Source organism: Numenius arquata, chromosome 1 (assembly GCF_964106895.1).
Source record: "Numenius arquata chromosome 1, bNumArq3.hap1.1, whole genome shotgun sequence".
Lineage (NCBI taxonomy): Eukaryota > Metazoa > Chordata > Aves > Charadriiformes > Scolopacidae > Numenius > Numenius arquata.
Genome location: NC_133576.1, coordinates 39,421,049 through 39,442,365, shown reverse-complemented (window position 1 = coordinate 39,442,365; position 21,317 = coordinate 39,421,049). Strand labels below are relative to the sequence as shown.

General features: G+C 39.6%; 2 protein-coding genes across 3 annotated transcripts in view; both read left to right on the top strand.

Annotated features, from left to right (window-relative positions):
* Nucleotides 1-9,176, top strand: part of SYNJ1 (synaptojanin 1) — a 63,565-nt gene extending 54,389 nt beyond the window's left edge. Inside the window, exons 29-31 of the mRNA XM_074159395.1 lie at nucleotides 595-703; nucleotides 1,435-1,655; nucleotides 6,183-9,176. Of these exons, the coding sequence (XP_074015496.1) occupies nucleotides 595-703; nucleotides 1,435-1,655; nucleotides 6,183-7,037 (1,185 nt within the window). The 3' untranslated portion in view covers nucleotides 7,038-9,176. The remainder of the gene's footprint in view (nucleotides 1-594; nucleotides 704-1,434; nucleotides 1,656-6,182) is intronic.
* A 431-nt stretch (nucleotides 9,177-9,607) lies between these two features.
* CFAP298 (cilia and flagella associated protein 298) lies at nucleotides 9,608-20,970 on the top strand. 2 transcript variants are annotated; one of them, XM_074151538.1, is made up of 7 exons: nucleotides 9,608-10,012; nucleotides 12,562-12,729; nucleotides 14,281-14,348; nucleotides 17,415-17,573; nucleotides 18,079-18,210; nucleotides 20,107-20,202; nucleotides 20,303-20,970. In XM_074151538.1, the coding sequence occupies exons 1-7, from the start codon at nucleotides 9,874-9,876 to the stop codon at nucleotides 20,411-20,413; spliced, it is 873 nt and encodes a 290-aa protein (XP_074007639.1). In that variant the 5' UTR covers nucleotides 9,608-9,873; the 3' UTR covers nucleotides 20,414-20,970. The 2 variants fall into 2 exon arrangements, with proteins under 2 accessions (XP_074007639.1, XP_074007647.1); XM_074151546.1 differs by lacking the exon at nucleotides 20,107-20,202 and having other exon boundaries at nucleotides 9,874-10,012; nucleotides 20,303-20,413.
* Nucleotides 20,971-21,317: the final 347 nt, after the last annotated feature.

The window sequence follows — 21,317 nt, the reverse complement described above, 5'->3', positions numbered from 1 at the left end:
GATGAGACAGAATGTATATTTTATTAATCCTGTTTGCTGAGGAAGAGGAATAACTGCCTAACAATTAGCAAATAGAAGTTTCAGAGAAAAGAACTAACCATGGTCTTTTATGCATATCTTGGACTTCCACTATATAAAAGTGACTGTAGCTGTTGTTTGCAAATGGCAGGCTATAATTATAGCCCAAAAGTTAGATGGTATCTACAATCTGCACTGAAGGGTGGGTTATCAATGTGTCCTTAGGAGATCTCTAAATAAAGTAGTTGCTGTTGTTGGTTTTGTTGCTTACAACTCACAGACTTAGGTAAAATTAACTTGTTAATACTAAGAAAATAAGTGGTTTTAACATTGTTGCACAGGTAAATATTTATATAAAGTTGAAGACTGCTGTAAAAATCCTTTGCTTTGAATTGAACTCTCATAATGTTTTGAGAATATGTTCTTTGTTTTCATATGTGCCTAAAAAATTAGTTCAGCACTGTTACCAAAGAATTTATTTTTCACAGTCCTAATTATCCCGAATCATTTCGCAGTAAATGACTACAGATCCAAAGTAGAACTAAAATACTTTCTTTTTACCAATTATTATGTCAGACTGTTCCACCTCGAGCTGGAGTTATTAGTGCACCACAAAGCCATGCCCGTCCCTCTGGAGGAAGACCAGCACCTGAAACTCAGACCAAACCAGCTGAACCACCAAGGGGTAAGTTTACTTTAGAAGTTGAACATAAATGTCACTATTCAGTCAAGAGGTAATGTCTGTGGTTTGAATGCTTTCCTTTCAACAGATGCCTTCGTTTTTCACTAGAAATTAAGGTTCTTGAATGTCATAACATTTGGGAGTTTCTTTTAACCATCCACAAGTATTGTAAACCCTTATCAGATAATAGGCAGCAGTCAGATGAGATCTAGACCCACAGATTTCATGCTATCAAAAGAAACTTTGATCAGACTGCTGTGTTTTGGTCTGAGCACATTGGTGTGTCCTACTATGTGTGTTGATCACTGGACCGTTCTCTGCGCTGGTTGCTCTGTAATCATAATTTGGAATGATATCATATTTGGAATGGTGTTTATGTTTAACTCTCAAAGCTACTTCCTAAACTTAAGTATAAGGGTTTTTTTTTATTTATGTTAATATCAAAATACGCATTTTATAATAGTGACTTCCAAAATCCTTTTAAATACAACTGAAGTACATTAAAGAATGACATGGTTTCTGGTTCTCTATTTTGTATCTGTGGCAATAATTTTTAATGGAGATATGCTGAGCTTTTGATGACTTTAAATCTAGTTGCTATGAACACCTGCTGTTCTTACAGCTCCTTCTTCTGCAGTTCTGGTGCTTCCACAGTCACGTGTTCTCATTCATGGCTTTCTTAATATTTCTATTACAATTCTTTACAATGAAAAACACTGCAAATATACTTGCAGGCTCACCGTTGCTTCCTGAACCACTAAAGCCTCAGGCTGCTGGACCTGCTCAGCCCACCACTCAGCCACCGCCTGTGCTAAGGATGCAGGAGCCTCTGACACCTGTGGCATCGCATCCATCTCAGACAAGTGCCCCACAAGGTCTGGAACCCCCACAACCACCTCCTCGCAGCCGATCATCTCACAGTTTGCCTTCTGAATCTGCTCCTTCACAGCAGCAAGTAAGTAAAAAGCCCTTGTATATACGTTTTTCATTATGTAAATTAACACAGCTTGTAATGAATGCTGTAGATTTTTGAGAAACTCCTAAAGCAAGAAAATAAACAAGAATAAAGGTCAAAAGATTGGATTCAAAAATCATCAAGCTCTAGTAGGATAATAATTGCTTATGTATTGCCCATGAATAACTAACATCTTCTTAAATACTAAACATTTAACTTAAGATTTCTTATGACAGACTTAAAACTTATGGACAGCTTGTTCTTAATATTATGTTGGAATTTGACAACTTCGTGTGGAAAATTATTCAATCTAAGAAATTAATTTTATAATGACACATGCATGACTTAAACTTACAGTAACCAGCTAACACAGGTTTTGATTATAAAGTAAGCTTTATAGATCTCATGATGTAGTGCTTTATGTTGATGATAATAATTGCAGGAAGACAATACTGATAGATATGCAATAGAAATATATTTCTTCCCATTCCCCAGTGTCAACTAAAATGTAGAAACATATCGCAATAATCTGAAAATTTAATACAGTAATATTAATATTCTGTGCTATGGGACCATTTACAATGTTATTTTCAAAGGAACCCATTTTTCTAGAGTCTCTTCCTACTGTTTAAAAAAAAAAAGCATAAGTGGGTTTTCAGTGTTGTTTATATATACATAAGGCTAAACAACTTCACTAAAGGCCAGTGCTATTAGTTTTTACAGTATCAAGTGCTAGGCCAGATAATAATGCTACTTAAATAAAAGCACAAATTTATTGAAGCTGATGGATTTTTGCCCACCTCTTACCAAGAATAAATTTGTGGGTTTGTTTTCTGGTGTTTGGGCTTTTTTAAAACATAAACTCACCTGTGGATATGTACAACTATGTAAGTTTTCATCAGTATTTTAGATTTTACCTTATCTCTACATCTGAGGACCACTTTCGCTAAAGCAGTTAGTTAATACCTCTTTTGTACACAACGAAACAGCCAAATTTAGTCTTCAGTGAGCTGATTTTGAATTCTAATTGAAAAATCTTTAAATACTCTTCCTTCCTTTCTGCTGAACCTCTCTCTCTGCCTGTTAACTTTTTTTTTCATTTTGGAGACTTAAGCCAAAAAACAGGATATTTTGAATATATAGGTAGAATACCAGGACTTCTGTAGTTTGTTAGAAAGTATGAAGTGTTGCCAGCAGAGAATATACACGCAGGCGTAAGTTACTTGAGAATGTACCAATTTTGTGATAAGAAACGGGTTGCATTGTGTCACTCTTGAAAGCCTTACACCTTCTAAATGTAGTTTTACCACTGATCATTTTGTAAGAGGTGCAAGCAGTTCTTTCAAAATTACTACAAAAATTACATTTATCTGTGCGTATACACAGCAATCACAAATATGATTAAGAACACAGTAAACAGGGTTTTTTTGAGTTGTGTAAAGCTGTGACTATATTGTTAACAGTATCCAAACCAGATAGTTTAAGACTAGTTCAGGGAGCTATAATTTTCTCTGCAATCAGATTTCTTTGATTAATGCAGGCTGTGCAATCACAAGGAAGGCTCACTTTGAGCTTCATTATTGTCTCCAGCTTAGATTTTTTATTTCTGTTTTCTGGTTGGGTTTTGGGGGCGGTGTGTGTGTGTGTGTGTGTGTGTGTGTTTGTTAGTTTAGTTTAGTTAAATGACATTTATTTCATTTTTTGATTATCATTTGTAAAGATGAAGTTTTCCGTGAAACGGTCTTTAAATAAATACCAAGTCTTTTGAGAGATAGGATTCCAGGCCCGTCTTTGATTGAAAGCCTGATTGGGATATTTAAGAACCTAAGTCTCTCCTTGTAAAACTAATTGCTTGTCTACAGTGGGACTGTTCAGGACTCTATAGATGACCAAGCAATACATTAAAACAGAAAAGTAGTTATTGTAAATAGATTTTATTTATTGTAAATTAAGGAAACTTTGGTTTTTGATTGAATGAGAAGTCTTATGGTTTATTTAGCTTGAAAAACTATTACTATAGAAGAGTAATTATACCAACACAGTTCCCAGAATGAGGGCTATAATGCTTTTCATGTTAATAGCTGGTTAGAATTAGACCGTCAATAATCAAATTCTTACACTCAGTCTTCAAAAAATAGCACTGTCAGCTGCACAATGACTGTTTGTCTGGAAATAACATTAGAATTGGCTTGAGTTGGTTTTTTTTTTTTTACTCTTAATGGTACAGCTTATAAGTCTTACAATAGAATACAACAGAAATTTAGAATTTAGTGTAGTGTGTAGTAAGTATTTTTGGTTTGTATTCATATGTCAAAAAATGGCTTTGTGAAAACTTAAAGTATTGTTAATATGAGGTTGCTTTGTTACTTGGATTTTCTTCCTAATTTTCTTTCCTTTGATGTCTGTTTCTCTTTCACAAGCAGGAGCAACCATCAGGGTAACAGGTATCTGACTATTTACCAATCTTGTATGTGGTCTCCATCTATTCAAGCAGAGAAGATGTATGAATCTTGTTTTCATACATCTGCAGTCTCATCCACGTTAAGAATCACCTGTCCGCATTAATGAATTGACTGTCATACCATAGTTTGTTTTTTCCTTTCATAATGCAATTAAAATTAATACTGTTAACTGTATTTTTTAGCACCATAGCAAATATTTTGCTTCTTCATCTTTTATGAAACAATTGGAACCTCATGTATGTTGCTTAGTCACTGCTGAATTTCCTGGTCTCAGTCTATTTGGAAAGAAATGAGTAGGTGTTGGAGTTAACATTTCTCTTCAACACAAATAAATCCTGATGCAATTGCACTGCCAAAGTTTTTTCAAAATAAAACCAATATTTCACATTTCTCAAAGAATGGAGAACTTACTATTACCCAAAGTAAAATACACTGTTTGTTACAATTTTAAAAGCATTTGGTTCCAGAATTATTCAGAGCAAATTTTTACTTACAATAAAGAGCAATTGGGATTCATAGTTTCTTTGGGATCTTGTACTTTTTGATTACTTGGTTAATGAACACAGGACTTAAGCAGCTGGTGCCAAGCTGATTTATTTTCTTTCTACAGTTCAATTTTTCACATTTACCCTCTCAGTTACTTGATGCCTTTGTTTTAATATCATTTTCCAAAACACTATATACATAGAAAAATACCACTATTGAACTACTCTATTTATGGTTTGGTAACATTAGGCCTCATTTATTTTAGAAACTCTCTGACGGAGTAGTACGAGGGGTGCATGTAACAGACATTATTGTTTCAAAAAACCCACCAGAGCAAATGCATTGTTGTCCACATACTTCATTTCTCCTGCCAACCAGTTCAAGATACAACTGCAATTTTTTAAAAGAAATTGTTCTGCTGAATACAGTGGGAAGAACTTATATTATTCCTGAGAATCTCTAAAGCCTGTAGACTAATTTTGCATAGCTGCTTAAGCAGTGGATATGTGGAGACATGCTTCAAACTATGCACAATAAATGCAGTAAAAACAAGATGTTTAAAGATTGAAGCTAGGCTATAATAATATTGTATTTTAGTTGATAGTTTTAGCTAGCATCCTAGTTAAACAAAACATTAGTTAACAGAATTTTCATGCTAAATATCCAAACTAACTGGGTATATTAAGGTGATGTGTTAAAATGACAAATTTGTTTGTGAAATTCGAATTCTCAGAAGCTGTTTTAACTTAAGCGTAATTCTTTGCATTCACGTAATAAGGAGAAGCTCCAAACTCTGTTCTGTCAGTGTGATGATCTGAACAAAGGTAGATATTCCATGTTTTTGGACAGTCATTACGAGGTATAAAAGCTGCATTGTTGTTGAAGAAATGTATAAAAACAGGAATAATCTGTTTTAAAAAGATGAGAAGTCTGTGGAGAAACCTCTTGTCTTCTCCATTTAGTATTATTCTAAACAATGATAACTTGCCATTTTAAAATATTACAAACTGAGAATCGTACCTTCACATGTCAAGAAGCACTGGAGATGCCTATGGATGCATATATCTACATAGAAATGTCTGAAGTGCATATACTAATTACACTAATTTTTCCTTTCATTGTGATGCTTAAATATTGCTTGTAACATCAGCGTTATAAACTCTCAAACAATGAAACCTAGAGCTTTTTATTTCATATTTGTGCCGGGTTATCACTTGTTTAGAATACAGCATCGTTTCCCAAGTTTCTTCAAGTTTTTCTTATACAATGTCCACTAGTGCTTTTGGCTAGGATTCTGACCTGCATGAAGTAGATTCAAGCTGCATCAACCAACAAGGGAGAAAATAGTGTTTAATAGCTAGTAGGCTTTTCTCCAGAAAAGGGGTTAAGGGTTATTGTTTTCCAGAAAAGAAGCAATCAACCTATACAAGTGCCTTGTGCAAGTTACAACCAAATTGTCCTGAAGTTTTAGTTTAAGCCCAAGAGCTTCTTTTCTTCGCGTAAGGGAGTAAGAAATGACTTAGTACTAATCTTAAAACAGCCAGGCACGTGATTACTAAGCATCTTGTTTTCTTTCCAGATGAAAACAAACGGAACACACGGCACTAAACTTGAAACGCAGTTAAACAGCGACCCTTTTGAAGATTTGTCATTTAAGCTGCTCGTGTCCAAGATGCAGACATCTGTTCGAACATCACCCGTAACGACTTTAAACCAAAAGGAGTTGATACAGTTGCCTTCAGCAACACAAAGAAATGCTGATACTTTGAACACTGTAAATTGCATGCCAGCAATGCCTCCTATTCCAACCTTTAATGCATCCCAGGAACATAAGCGCAGCTCTCCAAATCCATTTATTACTGGACTGAACTGCACAAATCCATTCACTGAAAGAACTCCGAATGCTGGAAACCCATTCAGAACGGAGACGCCAGAGTCTGAAATAACTTCACATTTCCTAGAAGGACATGCCGCTTGCAATCCTTTCCCTTCTCTAAATCCCCCCAGCTGTAATACAAGCAAGCCTGCATTTTCTGTTGATGCATCTGAAAATACTTTTTGCTCGCGAAGTAAATCTCTCATGGTAAAAAACGTACAGCCAAAAGGATGGGTAACGTTTGATGATGAAGAGGAGAATTTCAACGTAAAGCTAAAGCCATCTAAAAGTGTTCCAGATTTTAAGCAAATCAGTTCCAGGAAGTCAGCTGGATCTCCAGATTTGCTGGGCACTGAACAAAATACTTTCCTTGGTTCAGACTTTAACTTTGATAGTGACTGGAATAAAAGTTCTACTGATTGCTTCTATACAATGCCAGCAAGAAGACCACCTGCACCTCCTATACCATCAAGAATAACCAGCAACAGATCCCCCGCTGATCCTTTCACTTCTTTGGCACCTAAGGTGTCACCAACACAAGATTTTACAGAAAGATAGATGTTCAAAAATATACGAGGTTATATTTGTTGCTGCATTTATCCAGTAGAATAATTGGGCATTTGAGATTATTCTGTGTGCAATAATTAATTGTCAAATGCACTGAAACTTAACTCTACTCATAAACGGCCACTATTGTTTGTGTATAAATTTTGAATATGTATATATGGTAGAGTACAAAAAACTATCTGAAATTTATTAAAATCCTGATCTAACAGTATTTGAATAGACAGAGAAAAGAAGGATGAGCTACTAATCTCATTAAAATACCCCAATCCTGGAAATAGTTTTTGCTTAGGGAGCTCTCATTTCTGTTCCCCTTCGTGGAATTTCAAAAAAAGAGGCTCCCTGCTGGTAGCCTCCCCACTCCCTTTCTACTGTTTTGTTGATTGATATTTATGAGTATTTACCAAAGAGCTGCCAAAGTTTATTGAGATTTGAATGTTGACAAGTATTGTTTAGAAGTTGTTTAATTTATAACAGAGGCTATGGATATTTGTAAGGCTTATATTTGAACTTGAGGCACAACAAAAATAGTTTAATTTCAAGATACAAACAAAACCTTGCGTATTAATATATTCAGTATTTTACTTTCATTTTCTGTGTCAGTACATTTCAGCTTTTAAATCTTATTGTGACATATACTCACTAGCATTACTTCAGAATAATTGTTCCATATCATCCATTTACGCATTACTATTTTAAAGATACACTTTTTCCGCAGATCAAAAACAACTGATAGAACAAGTTTTCACTCAACCTCCGGGAAAAAATTCCCCTTGGGTTTTGAGATACAAGGCATCCTTTACATGTTGTTGCAGACAACATATCTGAGCTGGCTTGTCCCCGTCTCCCCTTTTGCAGGTCAGAAGGGCTTTCTTGCCCTATAGAAAGACCTGAGTGAGGGAATCGGCAGCCGCGTTAAAACATCAAGAGAAGGAGAAAGTCACCTTATGTGACTGGGCTGTCTGCTCAGCATCCTCCCCATCTAGTAGACTAGTTATTAAAATCTTACTTTCAGAGTAAACGGGAGAACAGTCATTCTCTGAGCTGAACAGTATGATTCTGTCGCTTTTGCAGTTAAAACTGAGAGACTCTTCCTCGCCCAGAGACAGGGACCATCCTTTGTGTGCTGCTGCTTTGAGGCTAGCGAAGGCTAAGTCACAGTTCTACATACTACGCTATAAAAACACAACTCTTTATGCTTTTATGATTTTTCTAAAACTCACAGGAGATTACATAAAATACGATATGTTGTCATCTTGAGGCAATTTAAAATAACTGATTTCCTCAGCTCCACTTACGTATGCTATAAAACCCTGCAGTTCTCCTTAAAATTCGCAGTGTCTTAAGACATAATTTGTATAGGCAGCTGCGTACTTTCATCCAAAGCTGAACATGTCACAGTGTTGTCACCTTTTTGGGGGACTGCAAATACATGCCTACACACATTGGCTTACTTGAGAACAAACTCTACTGGTTCGGCAAAACCAGGGACTGCAACACAGCACACTAGCGTTCTATTTCTAGTAGCAAAATACAGGACAACAGTACTTCTTTTTGAATTCCCAAATGCTATCAAAACGTTATTTATTTAAATAATCCACTCTTCCTTTAAACGGGATATGGTTAGCCATGAGCTGCAGTTGGATAGAGGAGTGGCGACAGCGAGTTTTATATCGTGCTTTTTTTCCCGTTCAGGTCATTAATCAGTACTTGTACATTTTAAACAGCCGTGGTACTATACGCTTCGTGCTCCGGTGCGTGAATTATCTTGTTTTAAACTGTTGCTCTACACATCTGTGTGATCGGTGTTTTGGTATATTCTTACATTAGCAAAACAATTTGGGGGAGGGGGGGGAATTTTTTGCTAGTGGGAGTTACGTGATAAATATGTTCTTTGTTGAATATTTAATTCCAGTGATTAAAAAAACTACTGTCTAAAACGTACCTGGTATACAGCACCTCTACACTTTATGGGATTACGGAGATCGACAGCAAATTACTGCAAAGATCACAAGAAATGTTCCAAAACCCATAGTGTGTATTTATATATCTATAGCTAACCGCTGTAACGTGTATTAACGGAAATAATTACTAGCAGAAGTTCTGAAAATACTAAGAATTAAAATTTAAGAGTCGCTCGACGCCTTTTTCATGAATTCTGTGTTCCCTGTGGTAGACGGCTGTGTGAAACGTGACGATTTTCTCGCTTTGTGGCGCACAGGCACCCCCCCACCCCCCCCCGACGCCCCCCCACCCGCCCCGTGTGTCCATCTGGCTGTCTGTCCGTCCCGCAGCTGCAGTAGCGAACACCACCTCCCTCCCCCTCCCCCTCCCCCTCCCCCTCCCCCCCCCCGCGGCGCACAACGTTCCGTACCGACCCTGCGGAAGGCGGCGGTGTATTCATGAAATAAACGTACCTGCCCTTAACAAGTTTTAGCTTTTTTCTCTCTTTGTCTCTCGGGGGCCGCCCCGCCACCCGTCCCGCGGCGGCGCCGCTGGGATGGGTGGCGCGGGCCCTTTAAGCATCTCTGATGACGTACGGCGGGAGGGGCGGAAGCGGAAGCGCCGGCAGAGAGGGCCGGCGCCGGGTGGGCGGTACGGCACCTGGGGGCTCCGGTGGGCGGACGGCTGCGAGGGGCGGGCAGCAGCGCGCCCTCACGGTGTCCGGGAAGGGCCGGGCGCCGCCTTTCTCCCCTCCCTTCCCCCCCCCCCCCCCCCCGCCGGTATCCAGGGACGCGGGGCGGTTGCTGTGGGAGCGTAACGGCGCGAAGGGCCGCCGCCGCCTCTTCTCGCGCAGAGTAGTGGCGGCGCCGCCGGCCCCGGCCTCGCCATGGTGCGGCTGCACGTGAAGCGCGGCGACGAGAGTCAGTTCCTGCTGGAGGCGGCAGGCAGCTCCCGCCTGGCCGACCTGGCGCCCCTCGTCGCCCGCATCTACAACGGGAGGCTGAAGGTGCAGCGCCTCTGCTCAGGTACCTGCCCGCCGGCCTCCTCCCGCCCCCGGCAGCCGGCGGGCGCTGGCTTCTCCCCCTACGCCGGAGCGGGCTCGCCGCCTGGCCGGGCCTGGCAGCACCTCCCCCGTTGAGGCGGGTGGACGGGCGGCCTTCGGAGCGGCGGTAGCCCGGCGGCCCTGGGCCCGGGCGCCGCTCCGTCTCCTGGGTGTTTGCGCTCCACTAACTCGCGGAGCAGCAGCTGAGGGGCGGCGCTGGGAGGTCGCTTGGCTGCAGCCTGGCAGGGGTTCTACGCTGGCAGAAGTTAAGAGATACCTTTCAAATCCGAGCTTAGAAGCAGGCAAGCCATCCCCCCCTAAATTTAAGAGAACAGTGAATACCCACCAAAACCACCAAACCATGTGTAAATTCCCGCCTTCTGGTGTTTTAGTAGTCCTTATTTTTTGGAGACTGTACGGCTCTGAGTTTCCCACTGTATGTGGCTGAAAAGTCATCTACTGCATGACTGAACTGCAGCATGTCCGCTCCCGTAGCAGCTGCATAAATCCTTTGTGACCAACGGTGTACCCTACATATGAATGAAATTCTCATGTTGCCTACTGCATGCTTGGTGCCAGGCATCCAAGAAGCTCAACATGAGCTGGCAGTGCGCACTGGCAGCCCAGAAAGCCAACCGCATCCTGGGCTGCATCAAAAGAAGTGTGGCCAGCAGGTAACGGGAGGTGATTCTACCCCTCTACTCTGTGCTTGTGAGACCCCACCTGGAGTAAGTACTGTGTCCAGCTTTGGAGTCCTCAACATAGAAAGGACATGGACCTGTTGGAACGGGTCCAGCAGAGGGCCACAAAGACGATCAGAGGGATGGAGCACCTCTCCTATGAAGACAGGCTGAGAGAGCTGGGGTTGTTCAGCCTGGAGAAGAGAAGGCTCCGGGGAGACCTCATAGCAGCCTTCCAGTATCTGAAGGGAGCCTGAAGGAGAGCTGGAGAGGGACTCTTTGTCAGGAAATGTAGTGACAGGACAAGGGGTAATGGTTTTAAATTGGAAGAGGGGAGATTTAGATTAGCTATTAGGAGGAAATTCTTTACTGTGAGGGTGGTGAGACACTGGAACAGGTTGCCCAGGGAAGTTGTGGATGCCCCATCCCTGGAAGTGTTTAAGGCCAGGCTGGATGGGACTTTGAGCAACCTGGTCTAGTGGAGGTGTCCCTGCCCATGGCAGGGGGGTTGGAACTCGATGATCTTTAAGGTCCCTTCCAACTCTAACCGTTCTATGATTCATGATCCACTTGCCGTGTGATGGAGAGTCACTGGATGTGTCTAAATTAGTGCTTTAGTTCAATTCAGGAGGTGGCTTTTGAAAAACATTAAACATTTACTGTTTGTCCCTGCTGACCCGCTGTGGTTTGCATTGCGGATCAGCCTGGGAACACGTGAGCTGAGATTCCCTTCAGAGGAGATTACCTGAAGGGTGCAGCCTATCTACACCTGATATGCTCCAGCTGCAAATATGTATGTAGCGTTATGAGGCCATACTGAGGCTAATCTGAAATTAAAAAACCTCCCAAACCCAGACACCTTGGTTACTATATTTTCAGCCCTCGCTCTTTCTACAGCTCTGCGGCTGTTGCTCCACAGTACTTGCTATTTTAGTCTTGGCCATTATGTTTTCATGTGGGTGCCCATATTCCCAGCCACAACAGAATTGCCATTTCTTGGGACTTAGGGTGCTTCTGGTGAGAGGGATGTGCTTTCATTAGTACAGTGATGGTAAAGAGGCTGGAGGGCTTTCAAGGAAACAATACTATGAAGTGGACTGGCAGCTGGATAAGCTGTTCTGGGGGAAAGTAGTGAGTGTAGATTGCAGCCCATGGATCAGATGCTATAGGCTAGATAACAGGGTTGGGAAAGCGTATCCACACACTGCCTGTTCTCACTGCGTGAGACTCTGCATTGGTAACCAGCATTTACACCTCTCTGTTGTCTCAGAATTATCCTGGTCCGTTGCTACTTGATTAGACATAAATTACTGTAGAGACTTTTCTTTATTTTTTATTTCATACTGTGTGTGAATCTGACCTTTTGGGTAAGATGTGGTATGGACAAAGCTATAGATAGTCCAGTTATGTATTTTCTCAGCTGGAAAGAAATTAATTACTGTATAAGAATAAAATGTTTTTCCATTTAAAAAAAAAAAGTTACTTTCCCAAAAGTACTTGGAAAAAGGTATATGCAGTCAGCTAAAGCTGACTAAGGAAATAAAAAAAAAAAAAGTTTATGGCCAGCAAGTATGATCTAGGTTTGCATACCTGCACTCTGTTATACTGTTATAAAAATTTGTTATACTGTTTCATATATTTATGAAATGTATTAATTGTAACATAATTACAGCATATATATCTATATATGTGTGTGTATATATATCTTAGTGTTTATTCCATATACTTAGCTCTTTAAAAGCTGAAGGCTAGGAGTAAGGTTTTCCCTGCATGTATGTGTGTGAAAGGCTTTTGTAAATGTTACGCTCTCAATAACACAAAATTTTAATCTTGTTCTCTAAACGCTTTAAAGAGATGGAGGAGCTGGCAGAGCATGGTATTTTCTTGCCTTATAATATGCAAGGACTGACAGATGAGCAAATCGAAGAACTGAAATTAAAGGATGAGTGGGCAGAAAAGTGTGTACCAAGTGGTGGAAGTGTCTTCAAGAAAGATGAAATTGGGCGAAGAAATGGACACGGTAAATCTATTGTAAACATTTGTTTCTTTCTCTGCAGACACAGTAGATCAGCTAAACTATCAGTTTACATAAGTCTTCTGTTTTGTATTAGGGTGTAATGTAATGGTGATTTAAAGCCAAAATAGTAGTATATCTCTTCAGCACATATGCCGTTTAGCTTTGCAACTGTAGTACTTGAAAGTAACTCCAAAGATAAGTAAACAATTATCAGAAGCAACTTTGTTTCACTTTAATTTCTTCTCCATTTGTAAATGTATACATGTGTATTATTTTTCTCCAGCCACTCCAAGACACATTAACAGATTGTTTTTGTGGTATTTCTCATTTCTTCTCATTCACTGTGACTCAGACTTACTGAACTCGCTCCCGACACTTTTTTTTTCTGCAACTCCAGCCAAGTGGTTTTGCCTTAGCACTTGGTATGCGTGTCGAGCCCTGCTTTACAGTGAAGAGCATGAGGACTGATTGCCCAGGAGAGACCGTGATTGTCTTCTTGCTGTCTGTCCCTGTAGTCCCAAAACCACGGCAGCCCTTGTCGGGTCAGCAGCACTTTAGATGTTGATTGCAGGGCAGCTCAGTTAAGGAGGAATCTTTGAATAACTTAATCTTAACTTGTCATACACAAACAGCTTACTCCAAGTGTCTAACACAACACATTGCCCAATAAAATTTAAGCCCTTGCTGAACTTGATCAAGAGCTTATATTATAGCTAAATTTTTTCTCTCCTAATCGTGTTCTCAGTGTCTCGTACGTAGGCATGCAGACAAAGCCTGTCTTGTCTGGCATGGTTGTGAGCAGTGTTGGGCCTTACAGTAAAAACTTGCAAGCAACTTTAATGTAAGGACAGTACCACTTCTACTTGTAGTTGTACTTGGGCATTTGTTAGTGGGAGGACACCTTTGTAATATGAACAAAGTTACGATATTGAACAGCATGTAAATGTGGGCCAAACTAAATACCATCAAATGATGCATTTAAATGTTCAGCTGTGAATGAATATGATTTAATTGGATTTTTGTTTTTGATGAGAAGCTTTTTATAACAAAATAGATAACTGTAATATGAAATACACAGTGTATTCACAAAACTGCATTTGTTGTTAAATTGAAATCTTAATTGGAAAAAAGTCAGAAAACTCCAAGCTCTTGCCTGCTTTTATGCACATCTATCAGCACAGCCCACCAGAGTCGTGAGTACAGCATGGGAAAGAGAGTCTTGGTTTTGGTGAGTATGAAATTGTGGCTGTTGCTTTCTACTCAATACTTTTGTCCCAAATGAAGTTCCAAATACTAGTCAAATGTTTGTGTGGAAAAGTAAGTTTGGCTCTCCCAGGAGAAACACTCTTTTGTTTCTTAAGTTAGTAAGAAATATGGCAATGAACTGTCAAACTGGTAAATATACTGCAACTTAGTACTGTCTGTCTTGCTTTGTGATTTAACAATGTTTCATTTGCTTACAGCAGGGAATAACCTGGAAAGGTCATTTGTTTGTTTGTTTGTTTGTTTTTTATAGTAAGTGTAGACTATTAAATATGTTTCTCTTATTTTCAGCCCCAAATGAAAAAATGCAGCAAGTTATTAAGAAGACAATAGAGGAAGCCAAGGCGTTAATCTCTAAGGTAACTTTCCTGAAGTAGCATGTGTTATGTGGTACTGTCTTAATAGGTGCTATGTAGTTGAGTAGCTTAAGAAAAAATAGACTTGTTTCAGTGTTAGGGCTGAGAATTTTTGAGTAGTATCCTGAATTGATGTGAATAGTCTAATAAAAGCTGACATTTCTGTTAATGATTTTCTTAATGGCTTTTGGCAAGCTGGTTCAACAAGTTAAGGAATCAGATATTAAACTCCAAGTGAATGCTGGCAACCGAGACCACATTGAATGATTAAATCATGTTTAATTTCGTCCACAGGCTCTTAATTTGCATTGATGCATTTTTTAGGTGAATGCTTGTCGTGTTTTCTGGTGAAAAATTAACAGCATTCTGTGATGTTCCTGGAAAAAAATACCTTTTGCTCGTTAACATAGTCTTTTGAGTTTTATGTATAATTAATTGAAAAATATGTTCTAATCTCTTAGATTAGGCCTTGGTTTTACAAGCACTTGGACTCATGCTTAGTCCCAATGAGTTTGTATGTTTAAAGATAAGTGTGAGGGTATGTCCTGATGGTACTGTGATCTGAATTATTCAGCCTCACTTTACCAAATCTGGTGATGCTCTATATTGTGTCTCAGATTTCATGTGACTTTGAAAAACAAATTAAGTAGTATTTATTGTCAGATTGCTTTTTTTTTTTTTGGTAAACATCTGAAAGGAATTTTCTTCTTCCTACCTCTAGAATTCTGGGAATTGGTACATGTGGAACTTTAAAATAGTTATGCAAACAGATAATGTTACTGAATTTTTGGTGTTGCCTGTGCACTTAAATTGGCCTTCTTGGCTGTTTTGTTGCTGGTAACAGTGTCATATCAGTGATTTAGAGTAAGCAGCTCAGTATTTCCAAAAGCCTTGTGGAGGCAAGCAGAGGAGCTGCCCTGTTGGCTGGCAGCGCTTCCAGTGCACTGAGGTACAGCAAACCTTTCCTGAATTGAGGCGGGATTTCAGCCAAACTGTTCTGAGTCATAGCAAAATCTACACAAAATGAGAGATGTTTCAGATTAAAGCTTCTGTACTCTTAAGATTTTCTCCAGATGGACTTCTTTTTCTGTTGGATCACATCTCATCAATTCTATTTCTAAACAAGGAGGAAATTAATAATAAGTAGTTTTACTTCTTCAGTCAAAAATACCTTCAGATCTGATCTCCACTTTTCAGGTCTTCCTGGGTGAAACTTCCAACTATGTGTTGTCATTTACAATAAAAAGTTGCAAAATTCATAGAGTCATTTAGGTTGGAAGAGACCTTAAAGATCATCAAGTCCAACCATTAACCTAACACTGCCAAGTTACCACTAACCTATGTCCCTCAGCACTACATCCACACATCTTTTAAATACCACCAGGGATGGTGACTCAGCCACTTCCCTGGGCAGCCTGTTTCAATGCTTGATAACCCTTTCAGTGAAGAAATTTTTCCTGATATCCAATCTGAACCTCCCCTGGTGCAACTTGAGGTCATTTCCTCTTGTCCTATTTTCTGTTACTTGGGAGAAGAGACCAACCCCCACCTCACTGCACCCTCCTTTCAGGTAGTTGTAGAGAGCGATAAGGTCTCCCCTCAGCCCTCTCTTCTCCAGACTGAACAACCCCAGTTCCCTCAGCTGCTCCTCATGAGACTTGTTCTCCAGACCCCTCACCAGTTTTGTTGCCCTTCTCTGGACACACTCCAGCACCTCAGTGTCCCTTCTGTAGTGAGGGGCTGAAAACTGGACACAGTACTCAAGGTGGGTGGGTCCTCACCAGTGCTGAGTACAGGGGGACAATAACTTCCCTAGTCCTGCTGGCCATACTATTCCTTGATATAAGTCAGAGGATGCTACTGGCCTTCTTGGCCACCTGGGCACACTGCTGGCTCATATTCAGCCAGCAGTTGACCAACACCCCCAGGTCCTTTACTGCCAGGCAGCTCTCCAGCCACTCTTCCCCAAGCTTGTATCACTGCATGGGGTTGTTGTGACCCAAGTGCAGGACCCGGCACTTGGCCTTGTCGAACCTCATACAGCCAGCCTCTACCCATCGATCCAGCCTGTCCAGATCCATCTGTAGAGCCTTCCTACCCTCAGTCCAATTAATGCTTCTACCCAAGTTGGTGGTGTTTGCAAACTTACTGAGGGTGCACTCAATCCCCTTGGCCAGATCATTGATAAAGATATTGAAGAGAACAGGCCCCACTGCACTGCATGCTGACTTAGTCCAGAAATTACTGCCATTCACTGGTGGATGAAGTTAAGGGTAGTTTGTGGTTTGTTAGGTTCATTGCTTTATAATGATGAAAATTGAGAAATATACCTGTGTATTTAAAAAAAAAAAAAAAAAGGCTGATCATCTGAGATTGAGAAACCAATTGTACTTGCCAGTTAACTAGTTTAAGAATGTCCACAAGGAGGCAACATTCTCTTATTCTTTTTTTATAAACCTTGTTACTTAAAATATTGGAGCTGTTAACCATAAGCAAAAACTTTTTCTTCTCTTCCAGATGCATCTTGTTTTTCCTCTATCCGTTGCAGTAGGGTTTGGAATGATGTCAAGTATTTGATCTTAGAGATCTCTGCATAAGCTGTGCAATATGCCAAGCTTTACTCTTCTGCTTACATATGCTCTATTTTTTTCCTCAAGTTTTAGGCCCCTTTTCTAGCTCTCACTCAAATTCTACTGTTTTGAATCTTGTTCATGAATCACAAGTACTTGGAACAAAAGACTCCCCGTCCAATTTCTGTGGTCATACGCGTACTTGTTTTAATGCCTGTATCCCACAGACATTTGTTACTAAATACCTCCTCTACGATTTAGTGAAGATTTTTATTTTATTTTTTGTCCCCTCCAGTGTAAGCAAGATAAATGGAGGGGGCAAAAGTCCAGTGATGTACTCAGCAGTTGACATGCAATTGAGAAAATTTGTGTTCCTAATATCTTTGTGCAGCCAGTTAGCTTTGTGAAAATATTCCACTGTTACCTTTGAACTGCCTACAAAAGCAAAGTCTTTCTGCATATTTTTTTAAATTACCAATGATCCCTGCCTGTGTTTCAGAAACAAGTTCAGGCCAATGTGTGTGTTAATATGGAGATGGTGAAAGACGCATTGGATCAGCTCCGAGGGGCCGTGATGATTGTGTATCCAATGGGATTGCCTCCGCATGACCCAATTCGGATGGAGTTTGAAGATAAGGAAGACTTGTCAGGAACTCATGTATGCAGTAATGTATTTGAATTATATGTAGTGCCAGGGTCAGATATGTGCTATGCTGTTCTCTATTTTATCAATGAAAGTTTTTTTTTCATCTGCACGACAGATTTTGTTCAATATTTTTGTCTGATAGTTTATGTAAAAGCCACAAATAGCTTAACTAGAAATAAGATGAATTAAGTTTATTTCAAATGTTACATACAAAGTTGAGTTCAGGTAATTCTTGGACCCATTTTGAATTGCTTGTCATTTCTTTCTAATGCCAGTATTGAGAATGTATTACCCAAAGTGTTTATGTTAGATGAAGATTGAATGGGATATGAATGAAAATGCTGTAGATTAATATGAGGAGAAAAATGTAGCAGAAGTATAGTGTAAAATCAGGTGAATTACATTGGCCTTTCTGATAAGAATTCCAGAAAGATTTTTCCCAGAAAAATTTTCCTGGTTTTGAAAAAAGCAAAAAACTAACACCCTTGTTTGGTTTTGTTTTTTTTTTTTGTCACAGGCTGGACTTGAAGTTATAGAAGAATCAGAAGCACAATTATGGTGGGCAGGAAAGGAGTTGAAAGAAACAAAGTTGCTCTCTGACTATGTAGGCAAAAATGAGAAAACAACCATCATTGTCAAGATACAGAAAGTAAGTATTGCTGGGAGATTTCTTTACAAGTTACTCGCCTTTGGCTGTCAAATTCTCTGCAGAAGAGAATTGTCTGTAGGTGTATAAAATGGATTAGATTAGTTCTGGCTTGAGTGTCTTAAAACTACATCTGTTTTAAGGTTTTAATTTATCACATTCTGCGTTTTTCTTTAGTAATTCCTTTACCTGTCAGTTAAATACTGTAGTTGTTATTACTTGCTCCACAGCACTTTTCTGAAGTACAGCACAGAGATATTTAGGTGAAATACCAACTGAAAAGTTTAAAAAACCTCAACTGGCTTTTCAGTTGGCTTCAGAGCCTCAACTTATGCTCTCCCAAAGCGTTCAGGGAGAACTCGCTGAGTGCTAGCAGGAAAAACAAGCTGCTGGGCCTGCACCACCCAGTGGCGCTGTCAGCTGCAGCTCACCTAAAGTTTCCAAGCTGAACTTTTTCTAAGGAAATGAGGCTTTCCAGTTATGAGATGTGATGAAGCAGATGAGGCCTTCTGTATTAATTGTGAACATAGGTCTGATGAGTCATCCTCTGGAGTAATGAGCTAAAATGAGGCAAAGACCTCTTGCTGCTCCTCAGTTATAGTCCTGATGCTTCAGCAAAAGCCAGTCATCAAGTGTTAGTGATGTCTGATGCAGTGGTCATGTTCTTGCAATATCAGAATTAGCACCAGGCTACTGGGACTGTTGATTGTTTTTTGGACAAAGTGATTTTAGTACTGCCTGTGCAGTTGTGTTCATCTCTGGTGAGTACCATATTCAAGGGAAGAATGTTTGGTGTTTCAGTTCATTTTCAGAGCTTTGTCAGAAGATGCTTACCATGATCGTGTGCATCTGTATCTGTCTCTCTATATAAAATCACACTCAAAGGGTGCTTTTGTGAATGTCAGATGTCTCGGAGTACTTACCCATAGCTCTGAATTACTCTGGAGCTGCCATGCTCTCACTTCCATGTTAGTGAGAGCTTCTCTGCCACAGAAAGCATTAATGATTATGGCAGATCTTATTATCTTATTATCTGCAGGTGTCTGTAATAGAATTACTCAAAGAGAAGTCAAGTGATTTATGTGTTTGTCATTTAGAAGACCATAATTGCTTTCTCTCTCCTATGAAGGTGACTGAAAAATTGTGTGACAACTCAACAGCCATTGAAGTGTAGGCTCCCAGGAAAGCTGTCTTACTGTTTAATTAGTTGGTGGACCTCTTCAGAGAACACAAGTAGTACGGTGGTTTTCTATCTGACAAGAGATGCCTGCATTCTTGTGTTGGAGAGCTAATTTAAACCACCTCACACTCTTTTTGTTTCAGAGAGAATTCACTGTCTCCATTCAAACTGTTCTGTTTGCTATTGTTGACAATAGCTGTCATCAGCTGTTTTCTGCTGTGTGCATCATTTCTTCCATGAGGACAGTTGCCTGGGAAAAAAAAAAAAGTTCTTTGTAGTAACAAATAAAATTTCTTTTATTTGTAGTGTTTTGTAACTGCCTTCTTTCCCTGCTTTACTTAGTCATATGCCATCTTGAGTCTGTGTTAGCAGGGGAGCTAAAGATGGATGGGCCCATCCTGAGACACCCAGAATGGCCTTAAAACAGAGAGATTTATTATGTCTTTTAGAGCAGAAGTTTAAGTAAAATAGACTCAATCCTGTTTGCAGCTTCCATTGATGTCCAGAAAATTGACAGCATGTTTCAGATGCTGAGATGAAAAAATAATTCTCACTTGAATGCAGCAGAAGTTTCTCAACATTTATTTTCCTGTCCTGAGGGACCTTATTAAATTTGAGAAATCCTATTGTCTGAAGAAAGATTTTGCTATCTTTGCGTAGCAGCTTCTCTTTTGTATCGCAAATGCCATCATAAATAAAATTTATGGCTTCCCTTTCAGAAAGGACAAGGAGCTCCAGGGCGTGAACCTCTGATTAGTCATGAAGAGCAAAAACAGATGATGCTGTATTACTACAGAAAGCAGGAGGAACTTAAGGTAACAGTGTCTTTTTACTGTATGTGAGCTGTGCTGTTGTAGACACTAACTGCCGGTTGCATTCGTTACTGCCTCCTTAACCTGTCCGTTCTGTTTACAGAAACTAGAAGAGGATGATGACGATTCATTTCTAAATGCTGAGTGGGCAGACAACCATGCTTTGAAAAGGCAATTTCACGGTGTAAAAGACATCAAATGGGGGCCAAGATGATGCTCTGCAAACACCTTTTTGCCTCTTTAAGCTGTTGGGTTGATACACTTGTTTGCAACGAGGAGTTGTGTTCTGTGCAGTAGATTCTTCTGACAAAAGCTGAAATTGTCCCTTCTGTAGCAGGTGCCTGTTTCAGCCTTAGATTTTCAATATAAGTTTACATTTGGATGTAACTGTAGCAGCGCTTGTCTCTGCAAAGAATAGAGTCAATCCTGTTGAAGTTTGTTATTTTATTAGAAACTTGTAATCTGAATACTGAAACATTAAACTATTTCATAGATAATATACCTAGTAAATATGGACTAGAATGTTTGGTATTGTTTTGAGTGGTCTTTATACTCTCTTCATGATTCTTGCCTTTATTTTAGATGGTACAGTGTGTACAAGATAATTTATTTTATAAGAAATCAGTTTTCCCAGGCTAATCCAGTGAGTTAGTGATTTTTATGTTTGTGTTTGTGTTTCAACACAGCTAATTCCAAACTATCATTTTTAAATGAGTTGACCTCCTAACAATTGTTTAAAGGAAGTATTTTTATATAAACACAAATAACATGAAAATCCTTGTGGAATGCTTCATTTTCATTCTTTTGGTTTAGTTTTCATTGACATTGGAAGGCAATCTAGTGGTCTCATTCAGTTTAACAAGCTGTTAGCCATGATGCTATATATCAAGCATATATATATGCTTTTATATAAAAATTGACAGAAATCTGTTTACAAAAGTAAGCATTGTTTGCAAGTAGCTTGGGTACAACGGACCCAAATTTTAATAGGGCAAGATCTCTAACATGGAAGTACTTCTGACTGGACTAGAAGTGTTTAGTTTCTAACAATATGCTTGATGTTTAGGATCCTGACACTGTTTCTAAAAAGTATCATCAGTCAGTTTTGGGTTCAAGAC

Coding starts and splice junctions, on each gene's coding strand:
- CFAP298 (XM_074151538.1), top strand. CDS start 9,874: ATGGTGCGGCTGCACGTGAAGCGCGGCGACGAGAGTCAGTTCCTGCTG. Junction 10,013..12,561: donor GGTGCAGCGCCTCTGCTCAG/GTACCTGCCCGC, acceptor AACGCTTTAAAG/AGATGGAGGAGCTGGCAGAG. Junction 17,574..18,078: donor AAGACTTGTCAGGAACTCAT/GTATGCAGTAAT, acceptor TTTTTGTCACAG/GCTGGACTTGAAGTTATAGA.